The 24,116-nt window shown below is 37.8% G+C and overlaps 1 protein-coding gene across 5 annotated transcripts in view; it reads right to left on the reverse strand.

Moving 5' to 3' along the window:
• Positions 1–276: 276 nt before the first annotated feature.
• LOC116990793 (spermatid perinuclear RNA binding protein) overlaps positions 277–24,116 on the reverse strand; it is a 129,244-nt gene continuing 105,404 nt past the window's right edge. For 2 of the 5 annotated variants that reach the window (XM_033048758.1, XM_033048759.1), the window contains exons 16-19: positions 23,549–23,689; positions 22,881–23,007; positions 18,900–18,944; positions 278–3,891 (exon numbers count right to left, since the gene is read on the reverse strand). In XM_033048758.1, the coding sequence (XP_032904649.1) occupies positions 3,797–3,891; positions 18,900–18,944; positions 22,881–23,007; positions 23,549–23,689 (408 nt within the window). In that variant the 3' untranslated portion in view covers positions 278–3,796. Of the gene's footprint in view, positions 3,892–13,731; positions 14,194–18,899; positions 18,945–22,880; positions 23,008–23,548; positions 23,690–24,116 lie in introns of those variants that run through there. The other 3 variants (XM_033048760.1, XM_033048763.1, XM_033048761.1) reach the window with 2 other exon arrangements.

Here is a 24,116-nt window from a genome sequence, read left to right on the forward strand (position 1 = left end):
GCTCCCGTCTAGCAGAAGGTACAGAAGCTTGAAGGCATGCACCACCAGACTCAGGAACAGCCTCTGTTAACAGGCTTCTGAACGGTTCTTCAATAAGCTAGTGTACTGTTCGATTCATTCCTACCCCATTAAGGACATTGGACTATGGAAATGATGTGTTACAATGCTGAGAACTATAATATGCACTCTGTATCTACCCCTTTGCTCTATCTATTGTACTTGAGTTTGAACTAATTGTAACTATGTATGGTACATCTGATCCGTTTGGATAGCATGGAGAACAAAGCTTTTCACTATACCTTGCTACATATGACAATAATAAACCTAATTGAAGTGATCATCACACAGTACCTGTGGAGACAAAGTTCTGAATTCATTTCAAGGCTTGTCTTTGTCATGTTGTGAGACACTGCAGGAGTGCACAGTGGGATAGCTTAAAAGTGGGCATTCAAGAAACATTGTCGATGATCAGGTACAGCAAAAAATGTGCATTACCACAATCTGTAGCTTCAAGTCACAGCATTCATCACTCTACCACTACAATCGCTGGGGCATTAACCATGGTTCAATAGGGAAGGCAGAAGTGTTTGCCAAGAGCAGCACCAGTTCTACTACTGAGCTGCCAACTTAATGAAACTACAGAACAAGACAAGTTGCATCTAAACACCAAAAACAGCTTTCAATAAATAGAGTTAAATGATCTCACAAACGGGTCAGATCAAATATTTTCTGTCCCGCCACATCGAGTCACGTATAGTTGCGGACAACTAAGCAATAACCAGGAGGCGGTGGTACATCCGCAACAATGGTGGTGCGTAGGACGGGAGAGAAAAGTTTGAAGCATTTGCAACCATGTTCAGCCAGAGGTACTGAGTTTGCCTCAGCCTCCTCCTCAGATCCCTGCCATCACAAAAGCCAGTCTCCAGCCAATTCCAAGCACGCCATGTGCCATCAAGAACATTGAGAGCATTGGATACAGCCAAGCTACGAGACCAGTCAACATCCCAGCTTGCAAACCTGTGCTCAGCCAAACTGTCAGCCAAGACCTTCCAGTAAAGTTCCAACACTGGCATTTACCAGGAAGACAAATCCAATCTGACTAATAGTATGCATCTTCTACTCTTGATCGTCAGATAAGTGATAGAATGAATCATTGACAATGCTAACAAGCAATTACTTTGTCATATTATCATAGAATCATAGGCATGGACACTGCAGATTTTGGTCCAGCAAGTCCATGCCAATTGTGATGCCTATGTACACAAAAACGATTTGCCCACATTAGATTTGCTTCCCTCTATGCCCTCCCTAATCTACTATCTGCCCAGATGCCTTTTAAACATTGCATTATACCTGCCTCTCCCACCTCCACTTGATTCAGAAATTTACCACACTCAGCGTGGAAAACTTTCCCCTCAGACCCTTCAAATTTCTTCCCTTTAACCTTAAATCAATGCCCTTGGTTTTAGACTAGCCCTCCCTGGGAAATAGGGTCTGGCCATCTTTCCTATCCATGCTACTCATAATTTTATTAAAAGATCACCCCTTAGTCTCCTACATTTCAGTCAGAATAAACAGTCTGCCCAAACTTTCCATTCTAGGCACCACCACAGTGAATGTCTCCTACTCTCTCTATAACATTCTTCCAGTCATGTTGGGACCAGAATTGCACACTTTACACCAAGTGCAGTCTAACCAACGTTTTGCACAACTGCAACATGACATCCAATTATTTTACTCAATGCCTCAGCCTATGAAGCCAAGCATCCCAAACACCTTGTCTATCCTATCCACATGTACCATCAGTTTCAGGGAGCTATGGACACTGGGGTCACATTGCTTAGAGATCCCTGCCGTTTACTTTTATGTGTTACCAGAATTGTGGATCTTCCAAAGGACATCACTCTGAGTTAAATTCCATATATCTCTCTTCTGCCTAACTTTCCAACAAATCTAAATCAAACTGTATCCATAAACAAGTTTTTGCCCTATAAGGGCCCCGACCCAAAATGTCTTCTGAACATTTCCCTCACTGATGCTATTTGACTGAGTTCTCCAGCAGTTTGTATTATACTCAAGATTCCAGTTTCTGTAGTCTCTTCTATTTCCACAAATTCTGGGTCACCAATGCAGCGAATAACACTCAGAAAGATCGACACCATCCAGGATAAAGCAGCTAATTTTACTGGCACTCCATCAACCACCCTGAACATTTATTCTCTCTGCAGCACGAAGCGCCAGTGATAGTGTGTGCCATGTATAATCGACATTGCAATTATTTGCCCAGACTGGTCAAACAGTATCTCCCTTCTCCCCTATACCACGAAGAAGCAAAGGGGTCGCGGGTGCACAAGTACATCATCGTCTTCAAGTTACTCGGACATTTATTGCTGGTCCTTCATCAGCACTGGGTCCAAATCCTGATACTTCCTACCCAGCATTACTATAAGAATACTTCCATGAGGATTATAGCAGTTCAAGAAGGTTGTTCACCATAACCTTCTCAAGGACAATTAGGGATGGACACAACCGCTGGTCTTGTCGATGAAACCCAGATCAGAAAATAAATATTTTTAAAAATTGCAATGTGATAGTGTCCGTATCACCTGCTTAGCATGCAAATGAGAAATAAACTTTAGTAGGATATCAGGGTTTACTTTACAAGATCTCCCAGCTGAGAGATCAGATAGAGTCTTGGTTTAACATTGCATCAGAAGGACAGTATCCCTTACAACATTGAACTCCATCAGTACTGCACAGGAGAGCGACGCTGCATTGGGGTATTTGGGCTAGGAATTGAACCCTAAACCTTCTGACTTAGGAGGTGAATGTGTGAACCATTAGATCACAGTCACAAAATGATAAATGGATCATTGTTCTTCAATTGCATATTTGCAGATGAATATAATTGTAAGTAACCACATATTTTCATTGGCATTTATAGTTCTAATATTTTGAAGGGATGTAGAATAAATACAACTCAGTTAGCAAATAAATAAAGTACTCATGAAAGCATTTCAAGCACTGTTCATATTTTAAATATTAGTCTCAGCTGATTTGTGTTTGAGCATTCATTCATCAGCCATACTATGGATAATCTCATTTTTTTCAAATACCCTTTATCTGATTTCAACATTCTTGTTAACAACAAGGCATTCATATGCTTATATTAAACAATGCCCAGTCACCATAATTTTAGAAATGATTTCAAGTTATAGTTTTGTTAGCAATGCAAGGAAAAACATTTTTTTTGAAGGAAATCTTTAATACATCCTTAATAGAGAATGCTCACTGGTTTGTAATAATGGATCGATTCAGTTACTTTATCTTGCATTATACTTAAGACTGATAATCCTGTGGTTTCTCAAAGCCTTAGTGGCATACATTTTAAAATCAAATTGTTGAACCTATTAAGTAAATAACCAGCAGACAAAATAAGTCAAATTTACAACAGATTTTACCCGATCCAAAGCAAAATATGTATGATGACCATAAGTGTAATCTTCAATGGAATGGCACAGGATTGGTGCATATTAAAATTGGTGGTATTGAAAGAAAAACAATTTTATTGTATAGTTCAAATTGCTAATGTATGGGATAGTTGACAAATAATGCTCGTGATTTTGGTTTGAACATTTAAATTCTAATTTAATAGCAAGCTACTATATCAAAGGCTGCTATTTTTGCAAGGGCTAATCAGGAATACGACCTTGAAACAGTCTTGTTTTATTTCCCCTAGCCCACAGCTGGACTGACATGACAAAAAAGTAAGTGTTCAAATCTCAACCTGATGGTTCTAGAAGTCAGAGACGAAATCCTGAGGACCCAAGTGAATAATAAAAGGTGCGATGGCTCGAGGCTGGTAATAGGGATTGTCAATGAAAAAACCACCTACAGTAAGGAAAAGAGCAGAGAAGCAAAACCGCACATTAATCATTACTGCAGTGAGGCTGTTTGATTAGTGTTTACATTTATCTGCTCCTTTAGCTGTATGTGGAATTTTCATTGCAAATGGGGCATTGTCAGATATTAAAATCCCTGCATATCATATTTCTGGGAATCAGATAATGGGGGAAACCAAACAAAACCCTGTATGTAGAAATATAAAACAACCATCAACTTGGAACTTATAAATTAACCTCAATGGCATTTTTTTTTTTTTTAAAGTTGGTCATGGTTAATGCAAAAATGTACCAGAATCGACTTGCACAAGTTTACTGGAAACAACTATCTTATTCATCCACGGACAAGAAAAACAAAATAAACTCAAAGAGAAATAAATGGCATGTTCTCAAAATACCAACAATGATATTTTCAGGCTTTCAAATGTGATGCACACATAACAGCCAACTCAGGTCTATTAAAGGAGGAAACAGTTTTGATTTTGGTCCTTGGACATAATCAGAAAATATGGCATTTATCTAAATTACGCCAGTGAGTTACTGGAAAAGGATGTGATGCAAATAACCAAAGACTCTGGGTCTACTCTGCTGCTGAAGTGTTTACAGTTTATTATTAGAGGGAAAAAAGTCAGACATTAAATGTATAACTACAAAATATATTAAACAAAATTAAAAACCTTAATTGCATGTAATTGGTCCACTTGACATTAGTTAGGTCATACCTGTTTTATAAAGCCTACTTTCCCAGAGAGCTTTCAAGCTACCAACACAAAATGGATTTTCAATCAGATTATGTTTTACAATACTTTTCTGGTACTCATCGTCATTGAGAATACATCCATCATGCTGGACACAGACATACACAAGACTTAAGATACCTAATATTTTTAGATGGTGGTCAGCACTACTATTCACACCTCATCAATCCTCCTTTCCTCCAACCACCACTAGTGTGTAAAGGAAGAAGCCAATGATAACAAATAGAAGTCAGGTAAACCAAACTCCAACTGCCCTCTCACTACGCATTGAAGATATCTGAATGTCAATACTGAATGAAACTAGTTCCATTCCGTATAAACGGCATCAATAGATCTCAGATTAACCCCCCTTCTTTTTGGTGTGAATCTGATTACGTTTTGTCATTATCTATAGAACTAAAGTCATACATGGCTCAATAATTCATAGGCCAACACAGAATCATCAAATAGTCTTGATCCCACTTTTTATCTACTGACCAGATTAGAATTTCATTGTTGTCTGACTGGAGGGGAAAATTGGGGTTCCAGATGTACAAAACACTGGGCCATAAATTGTACAAATCCAGTTTTAATGCGGCACTGTGTTATGAACTGCTACGACAGTTAAAATAAATCAATAGGACAAAAAAAATTTACATTTATAACTTTGACTGCACATGTAAGCAATAACCATAACAAAGAACAATAATGTTGTGTTTTCCAACAACGGAGTCTGGGGATCTATCGTTAACATAACTGAAGGAAGATAGGTGCAGTTATATTATTTACTTACCTGGATTACTCCCAAATACTTTTGACCAACAAAAGCAATTTGGGTTAACTTTACATCTATCAGATTTAGATTTATAACAAAATTAGATTATACACAATGAACAATAAACTTTGCTGAATAATTAAGTTCACCTCTGTTCACCCCTCTTTAAATAAATATTACATCAATTTAGAAAAGTCAAGGAACTATGATATCCATTATAATTTAAAAGTCAATCCTTTTGGCAAAGTGGAGGAGAAAGAGTTCTTATCACTCTTCCAAAGAAAATTATATTTTTTCAGATTACTAACAACGTAACATGAAAATGAAACAGAAAATGTTGAATAACCCTTCTAATGTTAGGAGCAGAATAACGTTATAATGTGGATAAATGTGAGGTTATCCATTTTGGTGGCAAAAACAGGAAAGCAGACTATTATCTAAATGGTGGCCGATTAGGAAAAGGGGAGATGCAGCGAGACCTGGGTGTCATGATACACCAGTCATTGAAAGTAGGCATGCAGATGCAGCAGGCAGTGAAGAAAGTGAATGGTATGTTAGCTTTCATAGCAAAAGGATTTGAGTATAGGAGCAGGGAGATTCTACTGCAGTTGTACAGGGTCTTGGTGAGACCACACCTGGAGTATTGCGTACAGTTTTGGTCTCCAAATCTGAGGAAGGACATTATTGCCATAGAGGGAGTGCAGAGAAGGTTCACCAGACTGATTCCTGGGATGTCAGGACTGTCTTATGAAGAAAGACTGGATAGACTTGGTTTATACTCTCTAGAATTTAGGAGATTGAGAGGGGATCTTATAGAAACGTACAAAATTCTTAAGGGGTTGGACAGGCTAGATGCAGGAAGATTGTTCCCGATGTTGGGGAAGTCCAGGACAAGGGGTCACAGCTTAAGGATAAGGGGGAAATCCTTGAAGACCGAGATGAGAAAAACATTTTTCACACAGAGAGTGGTGAATCTCTGGAACTCTCTGCCACAGAGGGTAGTTGAGGCCAGTTCATTGGCTATATTTAAGAGGGAGTTAGATGTGGCCCTTGTGGCTAAGTGGATCAGAGGGTATGGAGAGAAGGCAGGTACGGGATACTGAGTTGGATGATCAGCCATGATCATATTGAATGGCGGTGCAGGCTCGAAGGGCCGAATGGCCTACTCCTGCACCTAATTTCTATGTCTATGTTTCTATGTTATTGAGGAGTTTTTGTGTCAGACATCATTAAATCTCAAGGGACTTTAAAACAATTGAATTAAATTACAATTATTTATGCAGTTCATTGAAAGCTTTATGGCGCACTTAGATAACCCTTGGATAGCATATTTTAAAGCAATATGTCAAAATAATTGAGGGGACTAAAATAAATTTGAAAGAGAATCCATAGTTATTTGAGTCTTGGAGCACAGAAACACCTTCTCTAGCCCACAATTGTAATGCTGATTATTGAGTACCCATCCATACCAACCCCATCTACTCTCACTTGGTCCCTTGCCTCTAATATCTGGGAGATTCAAGTGGTTGGATTAATGCATATCATGAGAGCACTTACGCTGCCCACTGGCCTGACTTGCTTTTCCGGTTATATTTGATTGCATCTTCCCCTGCACAACCCAAAATTTTACCACTCACTGTTGTACATCTGTATGTTGTCAAAGGAGCTTAAACGCTCCCTAACCTCACTAGCGAACGTTCCTGCAAGGATGTTGGACTCACGCTGGTTCAGATGTACGCCTTCTAGCTTGTATGATCCCAACTTCCCCCAAAATAGTTTCAGTGATTCGGAAATCTAAAACCTTTCTTGCAACACCATTCCTTCACCAATACATTCTTCTGACCTATTATCCTGTTTCCTAATACTGGATTCATCCAGATATCCAGCATGGCTTTGTGAAGGAGAGGTCTTGCTTGACAAATTTGCTGGAATTCTTTGAAGAAGTAAATATGAGGACAGACAAAGGAGAGTCAATAGATGCTGTTCACATAGATTTCCAGAAAGCCTTTGATAAGGTGCCACACATTAAGCTGCTTTGGAAGATGAGAGCCCATGGTATCAAAGGGCAGATACAAGCATGGATAGCAGGTTGGTTGAATGGCAGAAGCCAAAGAGTGGCAATAATGGGGACTTTTTCTGGTTGGTTTCAAGTGACAAGTGGAGTTCCGCATGGGTCGGTGCTGGGGCCACTGCTCTTCACGTTGTATATTAATTATTTGGACGAGAGGATTGAAAGCTTTGTGGCAAAGTTTGTGGATGATACAAAAATAGGTGGAGGGGCAGTTAGTGTAGAGAAAGCAGGGACTCTGCAGAAGGACTTGGACAGGTTGGGAGAGTGGGCAGAGAAGTGGCAGGTGGGATATATATAGTGTAACGAAGTGTGGAGTCATGCATTTTGGTAATAGGAATAAAGGCATAGACTATTTACTAAAATGGGGAGAATCCAGAAATCGTAGGTGCAAAGGCACTTGGGAGTGCTGGTGCAGGATTCCCAAAAAAGTTAATTTGCAAGTCGAATCGGTAGTAAAGAAAGCAAAGCCAATGCTAGCATTTATTTCGAGGGCTTGTATACAAAAACAGGCATGTAATGTTGAGGCTCTACGTGTCGCTGGTAAGGCCGCGTTTGGAATATTGTGAGCAATTTTGGGCACCATATCTGAGGAAGGATGCGCTGCCTCTGGACAGGGTCTAGAGGAGGTTTACAAGAATGATCCCAGGAATGAGTAGGTTAACCTATGATGAGCGTTTGTTGGCACAGGGCCTGTATTCGCTGGAGTTTGAGAAGAATGAGGGGGTACCTCATTGAAACATACAGAATAGTGAAAGGCTTGGATAGAGTGGATGTAGAGAGGCTTCCACTAGTGGGAGAGTCTAGAACTGGAGGTCATAGCCTCAGAATTAAAGGACGTTCTTTTAGGAAGGAGATGAGGAGAAATTTCTTTAGTCAGAGGGTGGTGAATCTGTGAAATTCTGTGCCGCAGAAAGCTGTGGAGGTCGTCAGTGGATATTTTTAAGGCTGAGATAGATTAAATTCTTGATTAGAGGTTATGAGGAAAAGGCAGTAGAAATAGATCAGCAATGATTGAATGGCGGAGTAGACTTGATGGGCCGAATGGCCTAATTCTACACCTATTCCTTATGACATTATGATAGCACAATCTTAGAGGCACTGCTAAGTAATCTATTTTCCTTTCTAAATTCATGTTGCAGGAGATTATTTATTTTTAGTTATGTCATTTATCATTGGTGCTCCAGTCATTGCCAATGGTTGTTGGAGATTGTGCAAAGGAGCATTGTAATTATTCTTTCAATTAATTATGCCTTTTTATGGGTGTAACCGGAGGTGCCTTTTGATGAATTATCTCATAATTCAGAAGAAAATCAGTTTATTAACTATGCTGTGATGTCCTTATTTAACTCTGAATAAAGCCTGACTTTTTCTACAGACCTTTACTGCAGAATAAAGAAAACAATCATGAACTAAGTCTCCTTGGCATTAAGACAACAATGGCGTAAATTATCTTCTTTGAGTTGCCATAAAACAAGGTTGACAAATTAAATACAAAATAAAATTTGTGCCAACAACCTTTTTCTCAGGGTGGAAATGACAAAGACTAGACAATAGACAATAGGTGCAGGAGTAAGCCATTCGGCCCTTCGAGCCAGCACTGCCATGCTGATCATGGCTGAGGTCATAGGTTTGAAGTGAAAGGGAAAACTTTAAAAAGTGTGGAGCAGGTTTTTTTTTCAGAGAGCAGTGGGTACCTAGAACATGCCACCAGGAGTGGTGGTGGAGGCACATATGATGGTGATGTTTAAGAGGCTTTTAGATAGGCACATGTATATGCAGGGAATGAAGGGATATGGGTCATATGCAGGCAGATGCGATTAGTTTATGACACCATGTTCCACACAGACATTGCGGGCCAAAGGGCCTGTTGCTGTGCTGTCCTTTTCTACGTTCTATGTCACTGTTGCAACTTGCCAAACCACTGGACCAGATTTTCAGCAAGAGGGGATAACAAGATAACTGCTGCGACTCTATCCTCATAATTGAGCGGAGCTTTTAAAGCATTTTGTAGTGAAGTTGTTGATTTAAAAATAAAATTAGAAAATAAGGTCCAAGGGCAGAAGCTATAAATCTGACAATAGAAATAAAATACAACTGGACAGACAGCTTTTGTGTAGAGTTAATGTTTCAAGTTGACTATAAGCAAAAGAAAAGGTCAGAAATTAGACACGCTTATGTTGGCCAGAGGGTGTAGAGGTAGTATGAATAACGGGATGTCCGCTCAAGGATGTTGAATAAAGCAAGTGGTGATAATGTAAGCTGAGAGAAAAAGGTGAAAGATTGTTTATCGCAACTGAGTACGTGGAAGAGGTGTAAATAAAAGAAAAATGAGGACAGTGAAGGAAAAAAAAAAAAATCAATGCTGAATGTGTGAGATACAAAACACTTGTGTTGCTGGAAATTTGAAATAATAGAAAATACTGTAATGATGCACAGGTCAGTCAGCATTTGAGGAGATTGAAAAAACAACGTCAACATTACAGGTTGATGATTTTTCATCAAAACCGGAAGCTCAGAGACGCCCTTCAAGGAAGGACAGAAGTGATCGGCATAGCAGTCACCCAATTTGTGTTTGGTTCCTCCATTCCAAGCATGGTGAACACTCAATGCAGTACATTAAATTGACAGGATGCAAGTGATTGCTTCTCGACTTGGAAGGTGTGCTTGGGTTTCCTAATGGCTGGGGGGCAGACATAAAATAGCAACTGATATATTTCCTCCAGTTGCATAGGTGCTGCTTTATGAAGTGGCTGTGTGTTGGTGAAGATGAAAAAGTGACCCAGTGAAAATTTCATTACCTTTGCTGTCATTTACTTTTCTCATTTCTTTCTCAATTTCATGACGTAGATTAGCAATCAATGTCTATCGAACTGAAGCATTAACTAATTTTCTCTCTTCACAGAAGCTGTCCGACTTGCTGAATATTACAGCATTTTCTGTATTTATTGTCAGGTTTACATCTATTCCTTTACCTATTCTTTTCTCAACATCCAGACACCCAAATACTCTTTCCAGCTGAATGCGTGATTCACTTGTACTTCTTCCAATTTGGTGTACACTATGATCTCCTCAATTTGAGAGAACCCAAACACTAATTTGATGATTGCTTTGCAGAACACCATTTTTCAGTCCACAAGGGTGATCTTGAACTTCCAATTGCCTTCCCTTTAATTTTCCATCCAACTTCCACTCTGACCTTGCTATCTTTAGCTACTCTCAGTGTTATAACAAAGCTACCACAAACTCAAGGAATAGCAGCTAATTTCTGACAAGACATATTAAAATCCTCAACACTAAAAACTGAATTCAAATTTGGATAATGATCCTCGTCCAGTTGATAGCAGATTGTAGTGAAATGTAATCGATCTGCAACTTTCAGCTTCACAGAAGTCGCTTAATCTACACAGTACTTCCAGTATACTCTTTTACTTCAGATTTTCCGCATTGGCAATTATTTGCATCTTCACAATTCCAGGATTATAATTGTTTGTCTCTCCTCTTCTCATTCATCTCCTGTCTAGATCTTCTGCAGACAGATCAGCTACAATTAAGAATCATTGCCCTTTCTTGGTTTCCACCCTGTCACATTTACTTTGTCTTCCATCTATTTCTCTGCAAATTAAAACATCTTTGATTGTTGATTATCCGTGTTCTGATCTGTTTTGTGGGTCGTTTGCCAGTAAATTAGACAACTGCATGATCATCAAACATAAATCATTCACCTACTAAATGCTCTGAAATATAATCAATTTATCACTGTGCAGAAGTAACAATTTCCCTACAATCCTCGTAGGCACCATGCTAAAAAGTGGAGATCCCCAATGAGGATTTGATCCATTGCTTAAGATTTCTGCCTTCAGCAAGTTAGAATACAGTTGTTTTAGCTTCACAGAATACAGGCAGCAAGCAGACTTGCAACCGGCAGGCTGACAACCGATGAAAATTCAATAGCATGTTATTGGCAGTACTCAAATGTCAAGAGCCAACATCAACGTAATGACAGAGCAGTGAAGCTTCCACTTTAACAGCACTGATAGTGCTAATGCATTAAGATGTTACTACGAGCAATGATGCAATTTCATTTTCAGTAGTTTACCAAGTTATTGCAGATTATTTGGTTTATGGAAAGATGTAAAATTTCCTTTATAGAATGAATGGCTTGCTGTTCAAAAAATGACATCAATGACCTTAGAAGATACAAGGTTAGCTAAGAAACAGAAACAGGACTGTCTTGAATTGTTGAATTGTGCTGCTTGGGGATCGATATAAACACCTGAACCTGGGTATAAGGGGACTGATTTTAAAGTTTTTAGATGATACGAAATGTATATGTAGTAAACAATGAAAAGGGCAGTAACAGATTTCAGGACAGGCTGGTGAATTGGTCAAACACAGAGGATGCAATTTAACACAGGACAATAAAACAATGTACAAGTAGAATGTGATGCAGTATGAACAAAATAGTACAATTTTAATGCTGAGATGGGGAGATTAGCTGCATTTATTACAAAAATGTTACTGGTGAAAATGCACGTGGGATTACATAACTTTATGAAAGGAAGAAACATACACAATATCGATAACTAAGCATTTTTATGTAATCGGAAAGGTCCCAGCTGGGGTACTTTAAATTTGAGATTGATAGATTGTTGCCAGACAGATGTATTGAGACATATGAAGCAGGCAAAGTGGCTGGAAAGAATTTTGATACCTATCAGGCAGAAACAAATTGAATGCAGAACAAGCTCCAGGATGTAAATGCTTCTGTACTGCTTTTAAAGAGATTTACATCAACACTACCAATAATGGGGACTTTCCAGCAGCAAGCTTGGAGGAAAGTTTAATAGCGACGATCAAGAACAGTTGATATGTAAAATATATTTGTGGTGGCAGAAGAGTCAGCAACATTGCAAATCTAAAGCAAAACATTCAGAAACAAAAGAGATTTTTTTAAATGGCTGATGTTAGGACAATCTTGTACGCATTGTTTGAAAGAGTAATTAAATTGAATTTGATATCTTCCAAAGGAGGTGGATCAATAGTTGTGGGAATTGTCAGTCTTTGGGGATAAACAGGAGGACGGACTAATTTGATGGCTCTGCATAGGTATGGTGGGCCAATTAGTCTCGTTCCGTGCTTTATAGTTCTATAATTGTACATTCTCCAAACAATAAGTGCCATGTGCTCAGATACTATTTAACAATGAGAAAAAATACACGTCAACCTTTCAGATTTTATTAGCAGAAAGATTATACTTGGGTGAGAAATTTAATGCTTTATGTTCCTTCAAAATCCTTCAACCCTAATGTTCAATATCAGACAACAATGGTCAATTCGAGTTAAAATCAGTCTGAGGATTGAATAAACTGTTATCATTGACTTCCATCCTTAACACAGTTCAAGATATGCATAACATTTTAAAGAAAGATGTCCATCTCAAGTATCAACCTGAAGCAAATTCATTGGTACCTTAATCTTAAGAAGAAAGTGGTGTAATCGAGGATGAGCTTAAAATAATTCTCAAAACCTACAAAAGTGGCATAATCATTTCCACAGCAGGCATGCATATACACAAAAAGGATGTTGGGGTAATAAATATTGGTTAAAACTTATATAAACACAAGCATCCGAATTTCTGTTAGGTTTGACAATGATGGAAGAATGATGGACCGTGGGTGAAACGTATCACTGTTTAAAAAAAATAGCAGCACTCAACAAGAATTGGGACAATTAAGTAGCGAGTATCCATGGGGACCTTGTTGCTGCTTCAGATTCTTCATTTTGTGCAGTGAGAAAAAGATCCATAGCAAAGATTTTTTTAATGTTTATTTTGTATTACGGCTCATTAATTAAAAACCTGTCTACTTAGGAGCAACTAATGCAGAGTTAAGGTGCATCTCAGGTAACTTATGAAAAAAGGCCACAAGAACCAAATATATGAGATTATGGAGGCAACACAGCCTTAAACCAATTTTAGCACATGCTTCATACCAATATCTTAAGAAAGCTGTAGGTATATTAACTTGTTTGCAGCTTCCATCATTTGTATAAAACGCGGTCATTAATTTGGATTAACTTTAGCATTTTGCAATAACCAAATTTAAATTTTAAATGGCTAAATGACAGAATTTGAGTGAGGAATGTAACATTTATTACACAAATGATGGCCAGTACAGAGCATATGCACAATACTGGGTTAAGGCTTTACTACATAAAAGAGATTTAGAAAACAGGCAATACGCTGGCTGGTTCTGAAACAGAAAGTGTTTATTTGTGATCAAAGATCTATAATCTATACATCCTTCACAAATAAGCTTCCATAAAATTATTAAGAAGCTATGATAATTCAATTAAAATGTTGGTGAGGTTTTTTTTGAAATTTTATTACTTTCTACCACAGAAGGCTGGATTAAGTTATATTCTGAGAATGAGGTAACATTTCACAGTACATCTTCAAGTTTTAATGAACTAAGCCTTTTTGTTAAAATCAAAAAGATAGGAAAATTATTTTACAAATAATTTGCTTCATACAACATTTTCAAAAGAAATTTAATTTTAAAAAAGCAATTTTTTCTCCTAATGCTCACTTTTTGTTTTTGCTATTATTACGCTTCTAATACAGTAATTAGCTGAAAAAGGAGTAAAGGGGAACAGGATATGTTGGAATTTTCATAACAGGGAACAGAAGCATTCTCTTGCCTGGCAAACCTATAGAGAGAAGAAACGAAAGGACTCCAAATAAGTTTAATGGTCCATTATATTGACAAGAATATAAGGCTCTGTTACCATAGATCTTTGCAGATTGGTCAGTCAATTTCAATTTATTCATTTTTCTTTACATGTATCATCTCTGCAATAATCTTAATCATTGTGCAAATCAGCCGTGGAAAACTTCAATTTTTATCCACATAGATCACATATTTAAAGGGAAAATTGGAACTGGAAACAACTTTGACTTATATACTACATTTAAAATGAAACTTTAAGTGGAAAACACCAACTTCATTTTATTTACAGAATAAATTAGTTGGGGATAGAAGTGAGTACAATGGCAATTCCTTCTTTAAAGGAATAAACATCAATTTAAACATTCAAAAAGAATAATCGGTGTTGCTCCAATCTGCATGGGCAATAAAATTGAGGCGTCTACTTAATCCAGGTATATAAATATACTATCCTGGCAAAAAATGTCTCAATACTACCCACCGACTCCCACACCACCTTGCCTCAATCCCTAAGACTAAATTTTGTTTATGTATTAAGTACCCATGCTTGAAAATAATTTCTATATATTAATGGATTATGATGTCAGATTTGATCAATTATGGTTGGTGCATGGAACTTAGATCGAATTGAAGTTAATTATTTCAATATGCATAATTTGTGACAGACTCAGATGTTAATTGTTACACCCAATGTTTTGATCAATCTGTAACCAGGAAGTTACAGTGCCCACCATAATGTTTGGGACACAAACCCATCATTTATTTATTTTTTTCCTCTGTACACAATTTGAGATTTGTAGTAGAAAAACTCACATAGGGTTAAAGTGCACATTGTCAGATTTTATTAAAGGGTATTTTTATACATTTTGGTTTCACCATGTAGAAATCACAGCTATGTTTATACTTAGTTTCCCCCCATTTCAGAGCACCATAATGTTTGGGACACATGGCTTCATAGGTGTTTGTAAATGCTCAGGTGTGTTTAATTGCCTCCTTAATGCAGGTATAAGTGAGCTCTTAGCACCTAGACTTTCCTCCAGTCTTTCCATCACATTTAGAAACTGTTATTGCTGTTTATCAACATGAGGACCAAAGTTGTGCCAATGTTGTGTCAAAGAAGCCATTATGAGACTGAGAAAGAAGAATAAAACTGTAAGAGACATCAACCAAACCTTAGGCTTACCAAAATCAACTTTTGGAACATCATTAAGAAGAAAGAGAGCACTGCCGAGCTTACTAATCACAATAGAACTGGCAGGCCAAGGAAGACCTCCACAGCTGATGATAGAAGAATTCGTTCTCTAATAAAGAAAAATCCCCAAACACCTGTCCGGCAGATCAGAAACATTCTTCAGGAGTCAGGTGTGGATTTGTCAATGACCACTGTCCACAGAAGCCTTCATGAACAGAAATACAGAGGCTACACTGCAAGATGCAAACCACTGGTTAGCCGCAAAAATGGGATGGCCAGGTTACAGTTTGCCAAGAAGTACTTAAACGAGCAACCACAGTTCTGGAAAAAGGTCTTATGGATAGATGAGACAAAGATTAACTTATATCAGAGTGATGGCAAGAGCAAAGTATGGAGGAGAGAAGGAACTGGCCAAGATCCAAAGCATATTACCGTATCTGTGTAACACGGTGGTGCGGGTGTTATGGCAAGTGCATGTATGGCTGTTGAAGGTACTGGCTCACTTATCTTCATTGACGATACAACTGCTGATGATCGTAGCATAATGAATTCTGATGTGAACAGACACATCCTATCTGCTCAAGTTCAAACAAATGCCTCAAAACTCATTGGCCGGCGGTTCATTCTACAGCAACCCAATGATCCCAAACATACTGCTAAAGCAACAAAGGAGTTTTTCAAAGCTAAAAAATGGTAAATTGTTGAGTGGCCAAGTCAATCACCTGATTTGAGCCCAATTGAGCATTCCTTTTAAATGCTGAAGAGAAAACTGAAGGGTCCTAACCCCCAAAACAAGCATGAGCTAAAGATGGCTGCAATATAGGCATTGCAGAGCATCACCAGAGAAGACACCCAGCAACTGGTGATGTCCATGAATCGCAGACTTCAAGCAGTCGTTGCATGCAAAGGATATGCAACAAAATACTAAACATGACTACTTTCATTTACATGACATTGCTGTGCCCCAAACTGAAATTGGGGGACGATGTATAAACACTGCTGTAATTTCTACATGGTGAAATCAAAATGTATAAAGATGGCCTTTATTAAAATCTAACAATGTGCACTTTAACCACATGTGATTTTTTCTATTCCAAATCTCAAATTGTGGAGTACAGAGGCAAATAAATAAATGATGGGTCTTTGTTCCAAACATTATGGGGGGCACTGTATAAATTTTGCACCATCTAGAATGTGCTTGGATGATCTCGGCAGCAACCCCTCACCACAGATGCTACCACAGCTTTGCATCAATTCCTACCCTGGAAGGACTTCACGACACTCTGATTCACATTTTATGCAATCTACAGAAAAAATAATTTAGCAGTTCATTGAACAGCAGATCTGGAAAGATCTATGGATGTTAATTAATGTTTGGTTGAATACTAAGTTCTTGTGGCCTCACAGAATTCTATATAATCCAAACAGATTTCTTATTCTCAATTTTAATCTTCATTAGAAATCACAAAGCAGCAACAGTAGGTGTTTTAACAGCACCAGGTGACTGAAGTGCAATTTCCCACATGCAACAGCTGACAAAGGCATTAAGACATTTTGGACCTACAGCCAAGGAAAACAGCCGTGTCAAGAAATTCTTTTGCAGACACTGCAGAAACACAAGGTCTTTATGTGAGAAATGATGACAATAATTTTGTTGTTGTTGAAAACACCAATTCCAACCCATTTGAACTTCGTTACACACTAAATTAGTGTTCACGATTGATTTTATAAACATATCAGGTAGGTTATTTTGGACACATGCCAACTGTGACGGTAATAGCAAACTTTGCAGATTTATATTTGGACCTGAAATGATACTCAAACTGCTCACATGTGCAGTCCAACCACGGTTCCAAATAAATCTTGCATTTGCTTGTCACCATTTGCACATAAGACTCATTCAAAGCAACAGCATGGTGCCAGTTTCCATGATTAAAACAAGCTCATTTTTAGTAAGTTATGGAAATCTGCCAGTATTGTGCTATCATTTAGAAATAAATTAAACGTGTGTTATCATACAAAATCGGCGTATGAACAATCACAGGCTGCTAATACTTCAGGTTAATACATATTCTTATCTGTATTAACCATTTGGCTCTCACATTAAAATATAATGGGGTCATTAAATTAATTATCCATGAAAAAGTACTTTGAAAATAATTATTAAATTCAAATTATCGCTGCTTTTTAAAATAATCATAACCATCAAAATACAATTGAAACAAAAGCTCTAAAATGTTGTTTACTGGATGAGAATATACTAACACTGAATGTTTTTGCTTTGAATGTTTTTAGACAGTCAGATTTAGGTTCTACCCTCATTTTAGCCTCAATTCAGTTAAAACCAACAATAGGCAAGTACATTTTGAAAGCTTGCAAAGAAAATTAGGAATAATGCAACAAAACTGAGGCAGGGGCACATTCATTTTGACTAAATTTACAGGATGAGACATTTTCACAGTCACCCACTTCACCAAATGTATCGGTTGTCAGGAGTAGATAAACTGTCAGGGATTGTATTGTATTATCATTCCACCTGGCCTGTTACAATTAACCCACGGTTATATTTTTGAAGCTAACTTTCTGCAACCCACATTGCATTTTGAAGATGCATAACTTTAACTCAAGACTGCCATGTTTTAAAATCATCCTCCATCTTCCCTCGATAATTTCTATTTGGACAGCTGTGAATTTCGAATATCATTCAAAAACATTACATTTAAAGACTCAATGAGTTTGTCCTGTTACTCATCATTTAGGATCATGTTTTAATAGCAACTTTTAAATTAGTTATATCTGGTCAAGACTATATGAAAAAGAGTAATTGCAGCAGTTTCTCACAGCCTACTTGTCAATCTTTCTGGCAGTGCAGTGTGCTTTGAATAGAGCATCTAATGGCTGTAAGCAGTGTGATTACATTTAATGAAATATATAATTGGACATGGAAGGGGACAAGCAAATTCACTCCCTTTACATTTGGGCAAATTTTAGCATTTGAGGCTCCAACCATGAAAAGAACTAAGAGGTTATGCTGATTTCTTGTCATGTTTTAAACTGTATCAAAATGACAACTTGACCTTTTTGTTTTATAAAGAGCACGCAAATCAAAATTAACGTCACTATTTAAAAATAAAACAACTTTGTGTTTTAATTCAATGTAACACTGAACCCAGAGTACATGGGCATGTATTTTGGAACAAAATGTATAATTGAGTTCATATTCTGCTCTGCAGTCAAGCTCTGTGCACTCTACATTACAACCTTGCCTTACAGAAATGCAAAAGAGAAAAGTTTGGAAATTTGGAGCGCTTCTTCTATGTATGGTTTGAGTACCCAAGGAAATCATGGAATAGGGAAAGGGCATTCAGTACTCAAAGGATTGTCAGTGTTTACATAAGCATCTATATCTTTGTGCAATGCAGAGATATACATGTTCTAGATTAAGGCACTAAGCAAATTATATTAAAAGTCACAATCTAATATGATGGCATACATACCATATGCCGGGGCAGCAGCACTGTATCCATATGGTGCACCATAACCTAAAGACAAAAGAACAAATTTTTTTTCATTTTACCACATCTATAATTTGATTGCAAGAACACATAGCAATGAAGAGTCATACGAAGTTGTACAATAAAGAAACCTTGCCCTTCGGCCCATCGTCCATGTTGCCAGTTCTATCTATCTACACCAAATACATTTAACCATATAATGTCTGTAGACTTCTATGCCTAGGCCTCAGTTCTGAGATGTGCAATTTAAATTGGCATCGTGGTCAGCAAAGTCATCATGTGCCAACGATCTAATTTATTTACTGTATTTTTGTATGTGCTTGCCTAGAGGTTTCTTAAATGCTCTAAGAATATTTGACTAATTTTTCAGGCAATGCATTCCCTATACTGTGTGAACAAAATTCCCCAGATCCACTCTAAACCTCCAAACAATGTTTTTATCTTGGACCTTTGTTGCCTACTAGATGTTTTGAGGTCATAGAGGTACAGCACAGCCTTTGGGTCCACCGAGCCTGCACTGACTAGCAACCACCTATTACAATTATCCTTTATTAATTCCATTGTCTTTATTCTCCCCACATTCTCACCAACTTTCCAAGATTCTACCACTCATCTTTCCACTCAGGTCAATTTATAGTGGCCAATTAACTTACACACATCTTTGTGATGTGGGAGGAAACCAGAGCTGGGGAAAGACAATGTGGTTACAAGGAGAACATAAGGACCACAAACAGACAACACCCAAAACATGTGTGAAAATGGATTTCTGGTGCTGTAAGACAGCAGCTCTATCAGCAGCACTTCTGTGACATCAAATGTGTATCGAGTCTGTGCTATTAAAATGCACCATTTTATCTCCTAGCTTTGCTATTTAATATCTCAAGGTATAAAGCCAGCGTGACTCCACAAAAGCATTCACAATGATCTGAAAGCAGTGCTAAAGGGCTGTATATATCTTGGCTTTTTCCTGAGATCACCACCGTCATAGGAGCTAGTCTTCAGCTATTTCAATTCACCTTGCTCAGTAAAAAATAATGGCTGAGAGCATCGGATATTTCAATTACTTCCTATCATCATGAGGTCAGAAGGAATGTTCACTGACATCTGCATAATGTTCAATTCAACTTGCGACTCCTCCGCAAAAGAACATGTCCATATTAATATGCAATGAGACTGATACAACATTTTCAGGAATGGTCTGATAAACTGCAAATAATAACAAAGCAAAACGTGTCCCCAATGCATTGAGAGTCCAACCGCCTACCCTTGACATTCAACAGTATTACCATTTATGAGCCTTCTTTCTTCAACATCATGCAGAGCTATCATTGACCAAATATTCAATGGTGCTAATCACATTTATACTGTGGCTAAAAGAGAAGGCTGGAGGTCTTGTTTTGTGACACCTCCTGGTGTGGGATTCTATCATCCACAAACTACTTCATTAGTTTAGGTTTATTGTTGTTGCATGCACTGAGATACATAAAAAGTCAAAAACAAGTATTAAACTATGTTTCAAGTCAGAATCAATAGTGTTTTATTGTCATGCCCTGAAACAGATCGATTAAATTCTGGTTGTAGTGTTTAACAGTCTGATGGTTGTAAGGAATAAGCTACTCCTGAATCTGGATGTTACCATTTTCAGGCCTGGACATTACAGTTTTAGACAATTACATTGTAATTAGACGGTCATAAACTTAAAACAATATTCATTTTCTCACCATGGATCTTTTTATTTTATAAAATTTGTTGCTCTACTACCCTGCGTTGAATTATTCCAGTTGATTGTTAATGATATTTCAAATGGCATTTTGATACAAGATCAACAAAGTGGAGCTCGTGGTCTAATTAGAAAATAAAAATCCCAGGAACAAACGATTTTGAAACAAATTTTTGTTCAAAATGAAATCCTAGTCCATTTGCTGTAAAGTGTGAGAAATGGCCCATGTGAGTCAAAGGCCAATTTTGTTTTATTTTCCCTCACTGAGGAGAAATACCCAACTTCAGGTATCTCCCTAAAGGGCCTGTCCCACTTTCACAACCTAATTCACGACCTCTGCCGAGTTTGCCCTTGACTCATACTAGCAGCATGGTCGTCACGAGGTCGTAGGTAGGTTGTGATGCTAGTCGTAGGTACTCGTGGCATCAAGTAGGTCGGGGCGTTTTTTCTAGCACGATGAAAATTGCCCACGAGTAAAAAAGGTTGTGAATTAGGTCGTGAAAGTGGGACAGGCCCTTTAATGGCATAGCCAAAGTTACTAAATCCTTGTGCAAGGAATCAATGCACAAATCAGCACATGCTAATACTTTGCACTGAAAGCTAAAAACAGCTTGACAACAATTTTCTCTGCTCCTATGCAGCAACACAATGCCATCTCTGGTAAAATAAAACATTTAAATGATTTGTCTTGGAATTATTTTGCAATTTGAAACTCCAGGAAAACATTTCAAAATGTATAAAAGTAGATATGGCATACCTGATACAGAATGTGCTAATATTGAAGTCTACATTGTGCAGTTATTTTATAAATATAAATTAAGTCTCGATGTACTCCTGATTATTGTGGCAATAATAAGCTTTGATTTAGAAAAGGGAATGAGTTAATATTAAACTTATAACATAATCAAATATGGGTCCCCTAGGTTTCATAACTTTTTCAATTAATCTATTTATACCTTTTGTAGATAGATGGAAAATGTTTTTGCAGTGATGGTGGTTGAAGTCTTCACAGCATTTTGACGCAGTGTTAGACATAAGTAGAAGAATTAACTTGAAAGTATTTGTCTGGATCGGTCCTTGATCCCGTGGCTGTGGTTCTCCATGCCCTGGTCTATGTGTGGCAGTGGATGGAGATGGAGCAGAATGCCAAGTTAAATTGATCTAATCTGCCTGCATAATCCATATCGTCCATTTCCTGCATATTCTTGTGCCTATAAACAAGCTTCTTAAATGTCACTATCGTATCTGTCTCCACCACCACCCGTGACAGTGCTTTCCAGGCACCCACCACTCTCTGCATAAAAAAAACCTGCCCTGCACATCTCCTTTAAACATTGCCCCTCACCTTAAATCTATGTCTTCTAGACTTTGACATTTCAAATTGAATGCACTGTATCCAAACTCCTCAGCTCAGTACTGAGCAACGAAGCGGACTCAATGCCGCGTCCAGTTGCAGAGTGGGAGAATAGGAGCGCTGCCATGTGACCTTCAATGCTTTTCATAATTCCATGCTGCAGTGCACAGGCTCAGATGTCTGGAATATGCTGATACATGTACTGCAGCAAGCTGGTGCTTCTCTCCAGAACTGCTGTCTCGCTCTCAGCATGATTTGGCTCAGTTAAAGACTATATATGTACACATCCAGTCACCTGGATGATGAAATACAGCTAGGCTAAGATAATTTTTTGTTAAAGGGAGCCATCCTACCTAGACCTAGGATATGTGTGGAGAAACTGAGAATTCATTTATGCAACCTGCAGTGAATGCAAATGTGAGAAGAGGGTCTGCAAAACTGTGCCACTGACCTAGTCAAATGCTGTGCTGAGAGACACAATTAGCATTGTTTGGCATTATATATATTTCTGCTGATATTCACAATTTATTTTTTATCATTTCTAGGTGTCATTAATTTTATCTCATCAGACAAGCATCCAATGAGTTAATAGTTTATACTTTTCAGCAGTGGTTTTAAAATATGATTCAGAGCATTTTAAAATAGGATTCACAGCATTTTTATTTTCTCACTAATAAGTAAAATTAACACGAACAGATAACGTCACATCCTTCATGATGTGCACATGTGTTTTAATTTGCACAGCTGAGCTGAATGTAAATCATGGCAATTTAAATCCCGTGTCCTTCCAATAACATTGTGAGGTGACCGGATATATCCAGGTTTGTATAAAGTGAACAGTGTTACCATCATTAAGTTTTAAATGTTCCGGTTAAGCAATGCATCATACCTGGTGTAAGATATCCTGGAGCAGCTGTTACTGCTGCACCGGCAAACGCTCCTCTGTTCAAGGCTCCTCTGCCTCTGCCTCTGAGTGATTGGACTGCAACAGCTGGAGCGGCTATTGGACCCTTAATCTGTACAAGGTGAAAAGCATTAACATTTATGAAGCCACAACTTTACTGAGATCATTTTTTAAAACAATCTTAATTTAAGTAAAGCATTTTAGTTGTCAGTCAGTCTTATAATGAGCAAATTATATCTGGATGGGATGATGCATTTCTGCAGTGTAAGGAATGTAGAAAATTATAAAATACCAGAAACAAAAACTGACAGATACGAGTGACTATACATTACAGTTGGAAGTAGAAATGTACGCATTTGTGCTGACAAGATAGATTTTTTTTTCACTCAGTGGGTAGTGAGTAAATGGAATGAGCTGCCAGAGGAGGTAGTTGAGGAAGGTACTATAACAGCATTTAAAATAGACTTGGATAGGGAAGGTTAAGAGGGATATTGGCCAATCGGGACTTAGATGGGGCATCTTGGTCGGCATGGATGAGTTGGGCTGATGGACCTGTTTCTATGCAATGACTTACAGCTTACAATGTTCATGATCAAAATAAACAAAAGTTATATTGTTATGTAGAGTCAGAAAGAAAATGGTACACATCTTACCGGAGGACCAGTCCTCTTTTTCTTGATGTTTGTAGCACTTGGACCAGAAAATAGTTTTTCAAGGGCAGCTAAAGCAGCACTGGCCTTTGCGACTTTCTTATTAGGACCTGCTCCCTTGAATTTCTGACCATCTACTTCCACCTATGAAACAAATTGGGAATTTGCCAAATCTGTACAATCTATTTGGTAACTCTCAATGACGTGCATTACCATAGGTTCACATTTCTAATTTTTTTTAAAGTAAATACAAGAATATTATTGACTTAGGGCTGGGCTACAATGACTGCCAATGATTTATAATGTATTTAAGACAATGAATCAATATTTATTCTTAAATGTTTTCTAATAAATATTATACCTGTATAACCACTGAAAAGGAATTTAACGTTAAGAATTACATGTAGGCGTGAAACAGAGGAGATTAAAAACAGAGAGGATCATCTATGCAAAACCTAGAGAAATTACTTTTCTTCCAAGGGTATTATGACTTCCCAAAAGAGCAAATTAAAGTATTTTAGTTCTTGCTTTCCAGCAAGGACCCTTAGTTACCACCAAAAAGCACATTTTG

Source organism: Amblyraja radiata, chromosome 32, assembly GCF_010909765.2.
Source record: "Amblyraja radiata isolate CabotCenter1 chromosome 32, sAmbRad1.1.pri, whole genome shotgun sequence".
NCBI classification, from domain to species: domain Eukaryota; kingdom Metazoa; phylum Chordata; class Chondrichthyes; order Rajiformes; family Rajidae; genus Amblyraja; species Amblyraja radiata.